The sequence below is a fragment of the Leucopleurus acutus genome, assembly GCF_964270905.1.
Source record: "Leucopleurus acutus genome assembly, chromosome: 13".
NCBI lineage: Eukaryota > Metazoa > Chordata > Mammalia > Artiodactyla > Delphinidae > Leucopleurus > Leucopleurus acutus.
The window spans coordinates 74,586,284-74,603,646 of NC_139155.1; the positions used below are offsets into that span (position 1 = coordinate 74,586,284).

The 17,363-nt window shown below is 55.0% G+C and overlaps 1 protein-coding gene across 2 annotated transcripts in view; it reads right to left on the reverse strand.

The window, feature by feature from the left end:
* Positions 1 to 477: 477 nt before the first annotated feature.
* The window catches only part of HECTD4 (HECT domain E3 ubiquitin protein ligase 4), a 190,938-nt gene continuing 174,052 nt past the window's right edge, over positions 478 to 17,363 (reverse strand). For both annotated transcript variants that reach the window (XM_082853292.1, XM_082853291.1), the window contains exons 65-76: positions 16,213 to 16,319; positions 15,394 to 15,517; positions 12,333 to 12,523; positions 11,067 to 11,213; positions 9,887 to 10,006; positions 9,069 to 9,224; positions 7,328 to 7,431; positions 6,854 to 7,075; positions 4,749 to 4,915; positions 4,266 to 4,461; positions 3,473 to 3,695; positions 478 to 2,902 (exon numbers count right to left, since the gene is read on the reverse strand). In XM_082853292.1, the coding sequence (XP_082709418.1) occupies positions 2,766 to 2,902; positions 3,473 to 3,695; positions 4,266 to 4,461; positions 4,749 to 4,915; positions 6,854 to 7,075; positions 7,328 to 7,431; positions 9,069 to 9,224; positions 9,887 to 10,006; positions 11,067 to 11,213; positions 12,333 to 12,523; positions 15,394 to 15,517; positions 16,213 to 16,319 (1,894 nt within the window). In that variant the 3' untranslated portion in view covers positions 478 to 2,765. The remainder of the gene's footprint in view (positions 2,903 to 3,472; positions 3,696 to 4,265; positions 4,462 to 4,748; positions 4,916 to 6,853; positions 7,076 to 7,327; positions 7,432 to 9,068; positions 9,225 to 9,886; positions 10,007 to 11,066; positions 11,214 to 12,332; positions 12,524 to 15,393; positions 15,518 to 16,212; positions 16,320 to 17,363) is intronic.

Genomic DNA, 17,363 nt, shown 5'->3' on the forward strand with positions numbered 1-17,363 from the left:
TTCCTACATGCATTTCCAGTCCTTGTTTTTCCCTGGCACATGAGGCCTCCAATTCCTTCCCTTTACAATGTGTTTTGGTTCTGTGTGTATGTGGCGGGGGGTGGGGGGGGTATGTGTAGGATGGACACGGGACAGCAAGAAGAGGGCAGAGCACTGATTTTGGATAGTAGTTCTGAGCTAAGTCTTTACTGCTTCCCTGTATTTCCTTTTGCACAAAGTAGTTCTAAATCCACTGCCTGTGCCCAAAGGAGGACACGTGGTCTAAGAGAGGCCCAGACTCTTCCAGTGCAACAGTCGACTTGAGGAGAATCCTCACACTGGCACAAGAGTACAGACCAGCTCCAGGACAAGGAGTGGGCAGAACCTGCAGGGTTAGGTTTACCTTTGACCTTGGATTTCCATCCCTTTAATCAGACTTTCTGTATGAAAACCATAGACTATAAGGAGTCGAGTGGGGGGCAAGGGGTAGTTTATAAGCATAATGGAATAAGAACCACATCAAGTGTAAAGAGACCATAATAATTAGAAATACTTTTAATTCCTAGCTTCTTGGCGACCCTCAAGTATCAGAGCCATCCAAGCATGTTGGCCTTCGAATCTTCTCAGCAAGAGTAGATGATCACACAACTCTTAAGGTAAATCAAAATTAGATGAAGGTTATTTATTGGTGTGACTTTTCCTGTCATGAGCTTCTTTTACACAGCAATGGTGTAAATAGCATCAAATTGAATGAAAAGTTTGTTAGATGCAACCATAAATAATTATAATAAATATACATCAAGTAACTTTACAGCACACATTTTTTTAGGGCCAAGGTTTGGATCTGTCTAGACCTCAATGTGCTCTCTGGGAGAAGCAGTCGTGTTAGCAGCAGGTATCTTACTCACAGCTGTCATCTAGTCAAGTGATGGGCCAACAGAAGCTTTCCAAACCCCTCTTGGGGAGGTAGCTGACAATTCTGAGTCCATTCAAGGGATGGGAAGGATGGGGGTGGCGGGGGGGACCAAGATGGAAAAATACAGGGAGGAAAAACCACTTCTAGTAAATCCAAAGGCTCTTTCATTATGCAGAAATGAAATAAGAGGATCCTTGTTGTCAGGACTACATCCTGGCGTGACCCGCCCCCCCCCCAACCCAGTCAAGGGGGCTGTGGCCCCCAGGAGGCAGTGGCCTACCGTATTCCTTCCAATTAGGGAAACTGCTTGCAGGCACCTCCAGACATGACTGATCCTGCATCAAATGTAACTGATGCAACTGGAACAATTCATCCAGGTTTATCCTTTCCTTAGGTCAGGGAATCTTTTCTATAATGGTCCTTAATTCATTTCCTAAGAAGAACACAGAGGAGGTGGATGCTAACACCTCTAACTCTAAAATCCACACACCTTTCCAGCAGGCCAGGGCCACAGCAGAGAAGGGAGGAGCAAATCCTCTCTCACCAGCATTCACACGCCAAAGCCTTCTAGACAGCACTCACTCAGAACTTCCAATATTCACAATATTATACAATAAATACAGCGATGTGATTCTGTGAGAACTGGCAAGGCCCAAAATGACAGTGTCCAGCAAGATGGCATGTGCTGCTCTCGAACAAAGTACCAGTGGACAAAGACCTACTCAGGGCACAAATGCACTGGGGCCGCAGGTGGGCTGCAGTAGCTCAGCCCTGGCACACACTCACATGGGGTGGGGAGGGGGTGCCACGTGGGCCCAGCCAGAGGGGCAGAAGGACCCTGGTGTCTCCATCTGGACTTGAAGGTTTTAGTCACTGCAGTAGGCCCTGAATTGAGCAGAGCACCTCAGACAGCTCTTTTTAAAATGGGGTGTAGCCTTTCCTCTGCTCCTCACATCACAAATACCGTAGTGAGGAAGGGACGTTTCTGAGTACAAAAGTGGGGCAGGCTTGAGTCATGTGCTTTCCTGTTCTGAGCCTCAGAAAAAGGCGCCCAACTTGAGCACTGTCCCTCTAGCTCCAGGGGTCCTCTCAACTCCTGAGCTGGGACGCACCTGGCCTGGCTCTGCGTACTAAGGTCAGGGAGGAACCCTTTGGTCTTCTAATCCTGGGCAGCACTCAGTGGGAAACTGTCGGACAGGGGCCCAGAAGAGTCGGACAGCAGAGAGGGCTGTCTGGGTGGGAAGGGACGGGGGAACCACTGTGGGCTTTTCTTCAGGAAAACCCAGACCATGGACAAGGGTCTAAAGCCGGAAGATTAACACATAAAGCTCCCTGTGTGTGTCTCCCAGGTTTGGGTAACTGGCCCAACCATTTCAAGATGGAAGGAGGCTTGCAGGAGCCACGTCCAGGAGAAACTCCAGCTCAAGGCGGAGGGGCAGGGCTGGCCACACACTTGTCTGTGAAGACGCTCTGCAGAAAGAACAGGTGCTCTGTGGGCCAAGGGCATCTCACTACCAGCTTCCTGCTGGGTGGTTCTATGATGTGGAACCAACTGGGGCCTCACAGCCTCAGAACCTGGTGGCCACGAAGGAACATGTCCAGGAAGATCAAATGAGACAGGAGCTGTCTGGGAACTAAACTATCCTACAAACATACCACAAATAGGTAGCAAAAGAACCAACCCATCACAAAACGTACTAATACATAAGGTTAAGTCTTCCAGGAGGTCCTGGAATGTGGACAAAGGTTCGGAAAAGCAAAATGTTGCCAACTCCTCACGCAGGGCCCCGGAGGGATGTGCTCGCAGTGGCAGGCTTCCTAAGCCAGCAGAGCGGTGCCTTGGTGACAGCCTAACTCGGGCTCCCTCCCCTCAGCCACTCAGGGGGTCTTCGCGATAGTGAATGGCACAACGAAGTTTCTCCAGCATGATTTCCAGAGAGGAGTACTGGGGAAGCTTGATCATGAACATGCAGGTCTCCACTCGGATGTAGCGAGAGTCTGGGGAACCTGTAGGAGAGACATCGGGCCAGCGTTAGAGCGCGGGACTGGATCCCAGGGAGGCCTGGCTGGACCCTCTGCCTCCAGGTTTGCCTCTCTGGGCTGCTCCAAGTCAACCCCAAGGCCCAGTCGGGCGGATGAGGGCCTGGGAGGCTGGATTCTGGAGGAGGAAAGGGCAGATACACAGCTGCTGTACAGCACAGGTACCAAATGGCTGACCCGTGACAGAATCTGACCGCAGGCAGGTTTGTCTGGCCGGCAAAGAGTTTTGATTTTTTAAATTAATTTTGCTGCATTTAAAAGTTGGAAAATTAAAACACTTCTGGATTTTAAGCTTTTAAAAATTTCAGAAGACACGTCAGCGTCGGGCCTATACTGCCACTTGGCGAAGGTCAGGTTTGGGAAGCACATGGCCCCAAGCCCACCCCACCACCCCCTGGCCTCTCTCATTTACATTTGGGCCTTGGTGTTCGGGGTCCCTCTCCATTGTTCTTCCCCCCTCATGCAGGGCCTAGCAGCCCCAGCTCCAAACGGGGCCCATGTGTCCCTACTTGGAACATGACCAGGGGAGGCCAGTACCTGCTGTGCCATCCGGGGGGGCGATCTTCATGGGGTATGGGGGCACATGGGCTGTGTCGGGGCCCCCGTCTTTGCAGGGGCAGGTGAACGGGATGCGCTCTTGGTTGCAGGCGAACTTGATGAACTTGCACAGCTCCTCCTGGGCAAACATCTCCAGTGCCCCCCAGAAGAACTCGATGTGCTGGTCTGTCTCCATCAGGCCCACCTGGTACATGGTGTGGGCCTGGGGAAGAAAGGTCGCAGACGTGAGCAGGCCTGGGCTTCTAACCCAGTGCCCCCCCCGACAAGGCTGGGCCCAATCCCGGGGCAGGGTGCAGCAGGGAATCGATGGCTGCAGGACACAGGGAGGTTACAATGATGACAAGGACCGCAAAGGCACACTGTCTGTGTGACTGTGGCCTACGCGCTAGGCCCGGCAGCTGGGGTTCTCCATACATTACCCCACTGACCCCGCCGGGCAGGTCTTGTCACTCTTCCCATTACAGGTGAAGTCACTTGGGCAAGGTCTCCCAGGTGGCATGGGCAAAAGCGGGCCAGGCTGAACAGTGGAGGGGGCTTCACCTCAGGCTGGTGGCTTAACTCATGGGCTCGGGAGGCAGGGGATCTGCCACTTCCTGGCTGGGCGACCTTGGGTAAGTGACCTGTCTTAGCTTCAGTTTACACAGCAATGAGACAGGGGTGAGCACAGCTCCTCTCACATGTGAGGAGGACAGAGTGCTGGGGCCCAGGAAGTACTAAGACATGACAGGCCACTGCCAACATGCCTGTCAGCCCAGCCGGCCCAGCCACCGACCTTCAGGAACTCGAGGTTGATGTAAGGGAGGCCGCACGTCCGCAGCTCCATCTCCAGCGGGCTGAGTGTGGTGAGCAGCTGCAGGGGGATGATGGCGCCCAGGCCCGCGCGCACGGCGGTCACACACTCGACGTTCTGCAGCTCCCGCAGCCGCAGGCTCCGGATGGCTGCTGCGTAGATGTCCTTGTTCTCCCACCTGCGGGGGTCGTGGGTGAGATGCGACGCTCAGGAGGCTGCTCCGGGGCCTGGGGGCCACACCCGCGCGGGCAGAGGCCCCCAGGCTGTTACCCGGATTTCCCAGGCCTGGCAGCTCAGTGAACTCCTCTCCTGCTCTGGGTGTCACCAGCCCCAGACCTGCTGTTTCTGAATAAAGTCCTTCCACTGAAGATACTCCACCATCTTTCCTGGCGCCCACCATCCTGCCTCACACCCTCCCCCCAGTGGAAGCCGCCGGTCCCCTGACCTAGGCCCCCACGCACTCACGCCACAGGGATGTGCCGGCCGCGGCTGCACAGCTCCACCTCCTCGCCCGCCATGGTCAGGTAGGTGAACCGGCAGCAGGGCTTACTGGGCCCGTCGGGGCTCTCGATGGCCAGGTGCTGGGAGGCAATCTCGGCGCACAGGGCCTCCAGCTCGCTCTCGTCGTTGATCTGGAGGGAGGCACGGCAGGGCGGGGCTGACTGCCGCCCTGCTCCCCAGGCCCTCAGAAGAGGGAACCCCTTACCCAGTTGGGCAGATGTCGGTCATTGTTCGGGTGGGGGCTACCGTGGCCTGGCCTGCCAGCCTTGCCATCAGTTCAGTGTTAGGCACGTGACCGAGGCCTCGCCAATGAGACCCAAATTACAGTTGCCCTCTTTCACTGGTGTGGACACGGCTGAAGGCGGTGCACCTCGTGCTGCTGGGGCCATCTTGAGATCACTCACTGACGACATCATTGGAGCACCTGGATTCAACCCTGTCTGAAGCCAATCTATATCTGTACTTTTAGTTTTAAGATCAAATCACTAAAAAAAATTTCTTTCCTAAGCTGGTTTGACCTGGGGTTTCTGTCACTTGTCACCAGAGAGCCCTGACTTAATTCTACCTGTGGAAGGTACACGGGCTACCCCCTCCACCAGCTGGCCCACTGACGTGCATGCTGGGCCACCGAGGAGAGGACGGGATCTGACCCAGGGGAGAACAAGCCTGTAGCCCGGGACAGTGAAGGCCACAGGCAGGCACCCCCGACAGAAGTTCAGGGCATTTCTTTCTGGTTCATGTGCCTCCCCCGCCTCTCCCGGGGCGGTTCTGTCTCCCAGCACCCTCTGGGGCCTTGCCCATCCCCTCCAGACAGAAGCCTTGGCTGGATGGTCTGCCTGGACGCCGTCTTACTTCCTCTGCCTGCCTCAGGCCTTTGCTGCCACCCACGCCCCCGGGAGGACTTCTCAGAGCAGCGCCTGGCAGCTACTCATAAATCCCCAGCCCGTGGAGGGCGTCCTGCTTTGACCCTTTAAACAATTCATCGTCGGCCCTCTTTCCGCTGAGAAGCCAACTGCTGTCCAGGACCCCGGCTTTGCTGCTCCCGTGCGCTGCCTTCCCTCAAGTGGCAGCTAAGGGGACTACGGAAAGCCTGGCAACGAGGCCCCTCCGAGGGCCCTCAAGTCTGGCCAGTGGAGGCCGATCGGCCAACCCGTCCTTCAGCAGATGTCCCCTGGAGAGCAGCCTCGCAAGGCCTCTGACACAAAGTCTGCCCCCCGGTGAGCAAGAGCCGCCGGCCTCGGGGAGGGCTGGATCACGGGCCACCTCCACACTCTGCCGGGATGGTCTCTAACCTGAGGAGCGCGTGTGGGCCAAGAAGCTCAGGCTTTCCAGCTGGCCAGACCCGAGCTCTGCTAGTGGCTTTGCTCCCGGTCAGCTCACCGCTCTGAGCCTCACTTCCCTCCTGGCCTCACTGTGAGGGCTTCTGAACACAGCCCTCCAGCGTGGGCCTTACATAAACGGAGAGCAGCGGGGCAGCTCCCTGACAACAGACGTGAGCCCAGCCTGGCCTCAGCGACTCTGCCGAACCAATGGACGGACCTGACCACAGCCTGAGCAGCGACCATAGGTGGGCTGGTCTGCGTGTGGAGGGGAACGGTCGGACACTGCTGTGATCTCACTATCTCTGTGTGTCCCAAGGCACAGGGGAGGGAGGAAGAGCTCCGTTCCCAGCGCCCTGCCTAGGTGATACCCAAGAGTTGATCTCCTGTGCTCTTCGTAAAACTCTGAAACCAAGCTCTTAAAAGTGAAACTGGCTCTGCTTGGAGCACCTCCCACCCAACACTTCTACTCCTTTAGCTGCCGGGAACCCTTCACCCCTGTGTCCTCACGAGGCCCAGCAGGCTGGTTAAGTCACCCCTGGGCTGCTGCTGTCTGCAGGGAGGGAAGACTGAGGCTCCTGTCCCCCTGAGACAAGCCTGGCCAGCAGAGATGCCTTATGCAGCCTAATGTTCAAGAGATGGCAGTCAGTCCCCAGGTGGGGACACAGTGGCCATGGGGTGGCAATAAGGGCCCCAGGGGCACTGCTCCGGGCCCCACTGTCCCCCAGAAAACGTGGGCTTTTCACTTACACTCTCGAATTTCTTGACATAATTGTAGGTGAGTATGTCTGCTTCCTGCAGGTCTTGGTCAGGGTCCAGGGGCTCACCCACCAGCGTCTTCCAGAAGGAGGGCAGGAGGTCCAGGGGAAGAGGGACATCTGCTCGAATCGCAATTCCCAGCAACTGGCCCAGGAAGTGCAGCAGCTGCTCCTCCCCGTAGGTGATGGGGCTTGGGGTCAGGATGTACTTGCCCTGGAAGTGGAGGCAGAGGTGAAGTGACTGACGTGGGCCTCTGCTCCCCGCAGGAACATGGGTCCCAGGCCCACGGGACCCACGGCAGGCAGAAGCATGTCCAGCCAGAGCAGCAAGAGCACCGCCCAGACCAGGAAGGCTTGTGAAAGGGCTCAGAGCTGATGAGGACGCGCACCCATGAGCCGAGCCCCTGCCCCTCAGGGAGCCGACCGCTGGGCCACCAGCATTGGCTGCCCAGGCCTCGCGTCTTACCTTGTTCTTGTTGACGGCTGAGCTGGGGCACAGCAGGAGAAGGGAGAGCGAGGAGCTCTGCAGCTCTTTACACACCTGCCACAGGAAGTGGCGGAAGGAGCCGCCTGCGGGACAGATGGGGACCTATCAGCCTACCCTGCCCGCAGGCCCTGTCCCCACCGGGAAGTCAACTTCTCTGGCCCCTGGGCTGCGGCTTTGGTGGGTGGAAACAGAACCCGCCCAAGGGCTGGGAGATCCGGGCTCCAATCTGTGGGGCCACTAACTAGCTGCGTGGCTCCTGGGGAATCACTTCTCTGACGGAGCCAGCCTCCGCACCTCTTCCTAGCGGATGGGGGCAGTCACTGTACCCACCTCCCAGGCTAGTTCCAGGGATTCAACGAGATCAAAGGCAGATCCTACGAGGGTCACTTCTCACAGCTGCAAGCTGACACCGATACAAGGGCTTGTGGGACCCGTGTCCGTCCCCTGCGCTGGGCCAAGAGCAGGGCCCCATGTTTTCCTCAGCACTGCCTCCTGCCAAGCCCAGGGCTCAGTGTGTGTCCAGTGAGAGCATAAATAAATGGATGGACACACAGACACACGCAAAGGGCAACAACAATGATCAGCTCCTCTCCTACTGCCATTCCAAATGTGCCTTTGGGTTTCTTGCAAAACTCCTCTCTATGGCTGGGTCTCCTCTGCCCTTCCCCATGCATCCCATCAGTGTCCTCAGGTCAGGAAGCACTGAGGACAGCTGTGCTCGCGGAGGACTTGCTTGGGGACAGATGTCAGGGCCTGGCCGCTTCCACGGAGAAGCAGGACACTCCCGTCTGCTGAAGCTGCCAAGGGCTGGGCTTTAGAATCCGACAGACCTGGGTGTGCACCCCAGTGATGCTGCTGACCTTGGGGGAGCTACTTAACTTGGTGGAGCCCCAGTTTCCCTGCCTGTAAAGTGGGACAGTGCTGGTGTCATGAGGAGCGTAAGGTGTTGAGCCTGGGCCTGGCACGTTCTGGTATCTCAATGAACAGAGCTGTTCTCAGAGAGCCTCCGAGGTGTGCCCAGAGGATGCCACGGCACTGGCCGGCAAGGAGGCTGCTGCGGGAAGTGTCCCATGATCAGGGCGGGAATGGGAAACAGAGCTGCCCCAAGAGCTCTCCCCTCCCAGCGCGCCCAGTGAAAGAACTGTCTTCTCCCAAACAGCGCATTTCCTGAACGTCTGGGCTAAACGGACTGAAAGGACCACGCAGGAGCATGTTCTGAGCGGCCATTCCTCCTCCCTGCAGCGTGAAATGGCAGGATGTGCCATTCTGATCAAGGGCCCCCCAGACCCCTGTCTCTCATGGGGCACACACACAAGCTTTTGGCCCAACCAACCCTCAGCCAAGGGCTCTTCCTGGAAAAGAAGTCCAATCCACACTGAGGGCGTCTCTCCTCAGCAAGAAACGCACTCCTAGCACTGATCAGAAGCCCGGTCCCCAAGCCTGGACAGTGCTGGGCTGAAGTTCCGGGCCAGCGGCAGGTGCCACATCCCCAGGGGACAGGGGCAAGTCCAGGGGGGCTGGGTTTGGAGAGCCTGGACAGATGTCACTTGGGGGCAGTCCTGGCTTCTGTGCAGAGCAGGGTAATGAGGATGTGGCTTGACTCTTGTTAACAGGTAAGATATTGGGCCATTTAGGCTGAAAATAACCCCAGGAATGTTTACATTCTAAACACAGCCTTCACCCTGAACTGGCTGACGGAGGGCCTGCGGGGGCCACTTACTGGTGCCGTGGACCTCCTCCCCAGTGAAGCGGATGTTGAAGGCATAGGTGGGGTCACCGCCACTCGCCAGTCTGACACAAAGCTGGGAGGATGGCACCGAGGCCAGCTGCCTGGCCGCCTGGCAGAAGTAGGAGTTTTCAGAGGCTCTGATCTCCCCTGGAACGAGAGAGGAAGTGCCAAAACCTCCGGGTGGCCATCCCCTGCACCCCAGCACAGGAGAGCCGCATGGCCAGGCCCCGGCCTGCTGGGGGCAGCCACGGCCTCCCTTCTGCTCCTGGAACATCTTCAATCTTTCACGTCTGCCACGTGGGTCCCTCGAGGAGCCCGCCCCCCAACCCCACCCTCCACCACCCCCCACCCTGTTCTCCACGTGGTCAGCCCCTCCCATCCTTCCACGTGTCTCGGGGGAGGCCCCGCACTTGGGCTCCTCTCACGTGCCCCTCCCGACATCTGTCCGTTCACAGGCTGTGGCGGAGACTCCTGGCTGCCTCCCCAATATCTAGCCTCCCCGCTTTTTTGGTGCTAGAGCCCTGATTTTAGCATGTCCATGGCCAGAACGAAGCCCACCTCCCCTGCACTGAGGCGCGGCCTGTGCCGCTGATGCCCCCTCCCTCTGCTGCCTGGATTGGGAGCTTGGGAGGGACTGGAGGGGGACGTCACAGGCTGGGACGTAGAGCAGGGCAACAGAAGCACCCACGCCAATGAGGGATGTCAGAGCAGCCCGGGACTCTCACTTCTAGAACCTTCTCTTATGTGCGAGAAATCAACTAGTTGAAGGACTGCTGCCTGCATCCTCTGGTCTGTGTAGCTAATCTCACCTCCCACGATCTCCAGTGGGTCCAGAGTAATCTCCGGTGCCGCGTGGTCAGCTGTCCTCTGCACTGTGGCGTTCAGCACCCGATTCATGACGGTCACTTTCGTGTCATAAAAGATCAGCCCTGGAGGGAGGAATGCGGTAGAGGCTGGGATGGGGTGGCTTCCCTTCCTTCCCAGTCACCCCGAGGCCTGGCAGGGGCCACACTGTCCCCTGTGGGTCCGTCCAGTCTCTTCTGGGACAGCCCGCAGGCCCCTGGGGGGATGTGCTGCTGGGGGCATAAGAGGTCCCGCTCCACTGGAGGGTGATTAGTTAGCCTCCACCCAAATGTGAACCCTTGGACCCTGTCATGCCCACGAGACGCCTCGCTTGCAGGAATACAAACCCAAATACATAAAGAATAAGGAGGTTTCTGTGGCCACTTCTGAAACAGCAAAAAATAAAAACCACGGAAGTGTCTATCAATAAGGACATGGACACCTACACTGTGGACAGCAAGGCAAGGAGGGTGTGTGTGTCGACAGGCAGAGATCTGTGAAGCAGAGGTGCACGACAGAATGTATAAGAGGATACCCAGGTTTTTTTTGTTTTTTTTTTTGCGGTACGCGGGCCTCTCACTGTTGTGGCCTCTCCCATTGCGGAGCACAGGCTCCGGACGCGCAGGCTCAGCAGCCATGGCTCATGGGCCCAGCCGCTCCGCGGCATGTGGGATCTTCCTGGACCGGGGCACAAACCCATGTCCCCTGCATTGGCAGGCGGACTCTCAACCACTGCGCCACCAGGGAAGCCTGATACCCAGTTTTTGATTTAAAAAAAAAAGGCAAATGTGTGTGTCTATATGTATGTGAATAGAAAAGTCTGGAAGGACAGACTCATCTGTTAGTGATGGTCGTCTCTGGGATGCAGGAACATTGGGGGCAGCTAGTGAGTCAGAGCTTTACGTTTATGTATTTCTAAATAATCTGAAAACTCTTTTAGTAAATTTAGTTTTTCAGAGCATATTTGTTTTCTTCAGAGCATAATTAAAGTAACTGCTCTTGGGTGGAACCACTGCTCCAGAAAAGATTCACGTGTCCAAGGACAGGCTGGGGGTGGGGGAGGTGGGGCCCTGGGCAGCTGCAGGAGTCCAGGTGATGCCGGAGACCCCACCCATCGGGGTAGGCCCAGGAGGCTCAGGCACTGACCTTTGGCCTCCTTCAGCAGGGCCGCGATGCTGTGCGTGTACATGGGCGTCTGGCGCAGCTCCACGAGTGGCAGGAAGAAGGTCTCGAGCGTGGTGTTCAGGGACTGCAGCAGGGCGAAGCGCAGGCGCAGGCTCTCGATGGGCACATCTGCAGGGCATGAGGGGCGGTCAGGCGGGGGCTCGGCCCAGCGAGGCCGACTCTCCGTCTGTGAACGATGCAGGTGGCCTGGTCGCAGGGAGGGACAGGGAGGCTCCTGCGGTGGGTTTTATCCCTGGAACCCAGAGGCTGTTGGTGAGTGAGAGATCCCGGCTTCCCTGAGCCTGTGCCAAGCAGCAGCAGAGGGCGAGGCCCGGGCTCGGAGGGGACCTGAGGGTCCACTCAGCCGGCCTTTGCGGCTGTGCCGGGGCTGCGTACCATTTGATTTTTAACTTTTAACTCTGAAGTAATTACAGGCTCATAGGAAGTTGCAGAACAAAGTAGAGTCCTGTGTACCTTTCCCCCAGCTCCTCGTGGTGTGACCTCACGCCTTGAAACCAGGAGACTGTTACATGGCACACTGAATTTTACTTGTCTGCCCTCACGTACATCTCCTCTCTGACCGTGAGACTGACGTTGGGACAGTTCACGGCCACGTTCACTGTCGCGGTATCCGCAAGAGAGCGAGGGCTCGGACTGTGGCTGAGTGAGGGTGAGCAGGCTAAGCGGGGCCCGAGGCGCGCACACACCGCAGCACCGGAGCCAGCCCAGGGCCTGTTGCGTGTGACAGGGCTTATGCTCCAGGGGTGGATTTACGGAGAATGGCCGTTTCTGTGTGCGCGTTGTTGTTGTGTGCGTTCCTAGCTTTTGATACAAACATGCTGCTGTCTTGTAATTAAGGCTAATGTCTCTGACACACGCTACCAGACTGCCCTGACCCCGTCTCACCCCCAACGCCAGCCTGGCATCCGAGGCGGCCTCTAGGCAGGGGCCTGGGTGTGGCGGCAGGGGTCTCGCCTCCCAGCCACCGCACTTGTGTCTGCCGCTTGGCTTGGTTGCGAGGAGCACATAATAAGGCCTCACAAACTTTAATTTGGCCACAATCACAACTTCTCGTCTTTCTCTCCTTTTTATACCCACCTGTTCACAGCAGGTGTTCCTAGGGATTTTTGTAATGGGCACAGAAAGGGCATCTAGTCCTTCTAAACCACCCCGTGCCGTCATGGGGCAGGCCCCCACAGGGCGGTCCAGGGGGAGGACCCTGAAAGGCATCCCCCTGGGGCCACATACTCAAGAGACAGGCCACTCTGGGGTCGGCGGCGTCTGTGGGGTCCAGATACACCTCGTGGGGATGCAGCCGCGCGGGCGTGATGGCCAGGTGGCGGCACAGCCGGTTGATGTACTGCACGAGCGCCACGTCCATCTCCAGGGTCCACTTCCGGGAGGCCTTGTGTGCGTGCCGGACGTCGATGCAGGCACACCTGGGGGCGGGGAGAGGCAAGGTGGGGCGGCGGCCGCTGGGGGACTGCTGGGTTCCTCTGCAGCCACGTCCCAGCTCCCGGAGGACCTTTATAAGACAGCCTCGCCCCCCAGGCATTTCTTGGTGCCCAGCCAAGGTGCTGACTGCAGAGGAACTGCCTGTCCTGAGGGGAAAGCTCCTTTCTAAAGAAACAAGCTGAGCAGGCCGAGGGGATGGCAACACGCATCCCCACGTGCCTCCCTGCTGTCTGTAGGCAGCAGGGCTTTAGGGTTAAAGACGGGGCACTGGAGTCCTTGGGTGAAATCTAGGCTACAAAGCACACCTACTTCCTGAGCCTCAGTTTCTTCATCTATGAAATGGAGCTGGCGATAGCACAGCCTCGTGCTGTCAGGAGGAGTCACTGAGAGGACACCTGTGCTGCACACAGCACGGTGCCCCGCCCCTTCCGAGGGCACAGCACGTGCCAGCTGCTGGTGTTACTGAAGCCGTCATCTTTTACCCAGCGATCCCACCCCAGGGTTCCCCTACGCGGCTCCTTGAGCAGGCAGGCAAAGGTGTGTTTGTGAGGGCTGCCTTGCTACAGCAACATCAGCCATAAGCTACACCACCCCCAAGAACGGACTGCTCGGCAGCCGTTAAAGTCATCTGGTAGAACAGTATCAAATGACGTGGAAAAATGAAAAAAGCACACTGCAGGACACTATTTCCTGTCTGCTCCCCGCTACAGTGCTGAAAACATCTACTCCTGGAAAAATGGTGGGAGAGGTGTTTACTGAAACCTTTCCAAGTGATTACCCCTGGGCACAGAATCACAGGAAATCTCCTTTGTGTTTGAATATACTGCATGAGGTTTTTATCGAGTGTGTGTGTCCTTATTCTACATTGAGCTATTAACCCAAGAAAGGCCTGCAGGCAGGCAGGTGGGTGGACAGGTGCCTCTCGTTCCAGAACCTGTGGCACCTCGAGGGGGGTCACATGCCACACAGGGTGCATCGCGCAGAGGGTCCTGTCTCAGGGAGGTGGTGGAGCCTGGTGCCAGGCTCTCGTCACTGCAGGCCACCTCTGTCCTACCCTAGGAGTGCTCCCAGAGAGACCTAGCGCCTTCAGGAGGTGATCCCCTCTTCCAGGCTGGATGTGTCATCACCATGGCCCCATAACACACGTGAATCAGCCCTTCCAGCTGTTACAAATGTGTCAACTTGGAATTAATTTGCAGTCCAATTTGTCCCCTTTTCACTTGGAATGCAGTTTCTAGTCCAAAATAGGTGATTCTGCTTTTAACGAAAACCCCCAAAGTCGTGTCTCTTACTGGTTTCTAAAACCAGTCGAAGAACTTGGCCCTGTCACCATGATCCAAGGCCCATCTGGGCATCGACTCTGAGCCTTCAATGAAGGTACAAAGTGCTGGTGCCAAGCAGTAAACAATTTCTCAACTCTGAAAACGGGGTTTTCAGCCATTCCTTCTCTGAGGCCCAGTACATCTTGCTGTGGGAACGGGCGTGTAGGCCTGTGTGTGGCAGAGCCAGAGGGCGAGAGCAGGGAGATTTCTTTTGGTTTGCAGACATCTTGCCTGCTTGGGATTCACTTACAGCTAGAAAGGGGAAACCATATTTAGTTTGGCCCTGGAGACCTGGTGACTCGTGACCTTGCTGTGCTCCTGCCTGGGAGTGAGAGAGGGCAATGGAGAGTGGGAGAGAATATGTGAGTCCAAAGAAAAAAGATTCTTTGGAATAAGAAATCATCCCTGTTAGGGACTGAAATGTCCCCTTCCCGCCAATTCATATGCTGACGCTCTAACCGCCAATGTGACTGTATTTGGAGACAGGGTCTTTAAAGAGGTCATTAGGTTAAATGAGGTCACAGGGTGGGGCCCTAATCCAATAGGACTGTTGTCCTCATAAGAAGAAGAAGAGACACCAGGGATGCAGGCACACAGAGGAAGGGCCACCTGAGCACACAGCACAAAGGTGGCCGTCTGTGAGCCAAGGAGAGCCCTCCAGAGAAACTAACCCTGTTGACACCTTGATCTTGGGCTTCCAGCCTCCAGAACTGCGAGACAGTGAATTTCTGTTCTATAGAACACTGTTTCAAACAGGCTGGAAAATCCACATTAACAATTAGGAAATATGGGGAGGGGGAAGGGTAATCTGTGACAAAGCGAGACAGAGGCATGGACATATATACACTACCAAACGTAAAATAGATAGCTAGTGGGAAGCAGCCGCATAACACAGCGAGATCAGCTCAGTGCTTTGTGACCACCTAGAGGGATGGGATAGGGAGGGTGGGAGGGAGGGAGACGCAAGAGGGAAGAGATATGGGAACATATGTATATGTATAACTGATTCACTTTGTTATAAAGCAGAAACTAACACACCATTGTACTCCAATAAAGATGTAAAAATAAATTATACTCCAATAAAGATGTAAAAAGTATAAAAATAAAAATATTGAAAAAAAAAACATTAGAAAAAATTGGAAAATAACTCAATAGGCATTAAAAACAGGCCAGATGGAATGGCTTCCCTGGGAGTAATTGCTTGGGGAAGCGTCTAGTAGCTGAGAACAATTTTTTTTTTTATTGGAGTATAACTGCTTCACAATGGTGTGTTAGTTTCTGCTGTATAACAAAGTGAACCAGCTATAGGTATACCTATATCCCCATATCCCCTCCCTCTTGCGTTTCCCTCCCTCACACCCTCCCTATCCCACCCCTCTAGGTGGTCACAAAGCACCGAGCTGATCTCCCTGTGCTATGCGGCTGCTTCCCACTAGCTGTCTGTTTTACATTTGGTAGTGTATATATGTCCGTGCCACTCTCTCTGAGAACAATTTTTACACAAGGTATCAACTGGGTTGACAGCCTCTTACCTCTCAAAATGAAGATCGTAGCCACAGGATAAAATCGCCCTCCAGACACTACGGATGTCTTGCTTGGCTCGGTCAATAACAAACTTGTGAAATCCTTCCAATGTCAGGTACTTTTCCTCAGGGACTGATGGAAAAGTGTTCACAGTGTTAGGAATCGGTGAGAAGTGGGGGTCCCACAACATGCTCCCACTGCACCCTCTCTTTCAGGGCCCAATTCATCTAACCCCCCATCTCCTGCCGTCACTCCAGGGTCTGTTAACAGACTGTCTCCACCCGACTGCTCAAGGACACACATAACCCCCAACCTGATGGGTCTGAGCTGCTGCCTCACCTCCTCGGGCTGGTGACCAAGTGGTGCAGCGCTTTCCCCCCAGTCTCGTCTTTCTGTATCTCAGAAACATTCCCGACTGACTAAGCAATTTTTGTGACAATAATAGCTTTCTCCAAGTCTGCTTGGGCCTTTAGGAAGATAAGGTTCTAATGTCCCAGGTAAGTGCCCTTCTGGAAGAAAATTTCTGAGCAGATTTTCAATCTTTACTTTCAATCGCAATCATCTATTCTTCCCTTGGGAGTATGGTATTTCTGGAGCTGCTATTCTAACCTCCATGAGTTCAGGTCAGCAGAGATGGAGTCCTGGAGCAATAATCGCAGTTGGCCAGGGATGTCTTCCGTGTCTTGGGCAGGGCTGCCCTGCCTAAACTAAAACCCGAGGGAGCCAGGCGGTCAGGGAAAAGCAAAGAGGCTGGATCCCAGGCTGCGCCGCCATCTCTAGGATGGAAGCAGCCCCAAGCCCGCATCAGGCCCAAGTTGCTTGTTCACCTTCTTGTTTTTTGGTGGGTGACTTTTCTGGGTCCTTTTCGTCCGGCTTGCTCTTCTCCGGTGACTTCGGCTTCACAGTGGGCTTCTTCTCGCTCAAGGCAGTCCTGCTGTAGACCAAAGCACCAGAATCAGAATTCCTCACGCCCACAGCTCCTCCTGGTGGGGGGAATGCAGAACCTCACCAGGCATTCGTTCACCCTCCCCCAACTACAGCTGATGGTTCAGACAGGGCGGGGGTCAAGATCAGCTTTGTTCTGACCAAGAAAAGTTTCCTGAGCAAATTATGAGGACAATTTGATGCTTTAAAATGTGGAAAATCTCGAAGAGACACTTTTCAAACATTCTTTCTACATACTTCAGAGCTGTACTGTCCAAGAAGCAGGCACTGGCCAGATGTAGCTACTTAAGTTTAAATTGATTAAAGTTACAAGTCCAGTTCCTTGGTGGCACTCGCTGCACTTCAAGTGCTCAGCAGCCACGTGGTTAGTGGCCACTGTGGTGAGTAGCACAGAGAAATGCACATTTCCATCGTCACAGAAAGCTCTATGGGACAGCACTGACTCAAAAGCCCCGTTTATGTATAATTAATTAATAAAATTTTAAGACACTTTTTTCTCTGACGACTTAAACAAGTCCTCTAGAGACTTCTGCTCCGTAGTACTTCACTACCTGAATTTCAACTTGAGCGTCATAAACCTGTTTCTAAAGAAAATTCTACTAAATATGTGTGCATATCCACACATGGAATATTATGGAGCTACTTTAAAATAGGAACGGGGGAAGTTCTTTTTGTGCTGATATGGAATCATCTCCAAGATCAGGAGTAAACAGAAACAGCAAGGTACAGGCATTTTGTACAGTTCCCGACCTCTGGGTACGCGTACACTTGCTCGTGTACACCCAGAACAGTTCTGCAAGGCTACGAAAGTGACACTGCAGCCTCAGGGACAGGAGCTGGGAGGCTTAAGGATGGAGAGGAAGAGGAGTGGCTTTTCACTGCATATGCTTTTGAATATTGTACTAGTTTGGCCATTTACAATGTAACAAGATAATACATATGCACAAATAAAACATTCTGCACTTAAATGTTAAAAGCAGTTGCTATGTTGGGGGTATTTCAGTGTTTTCCAATATGCACGGGTGCACTTTAC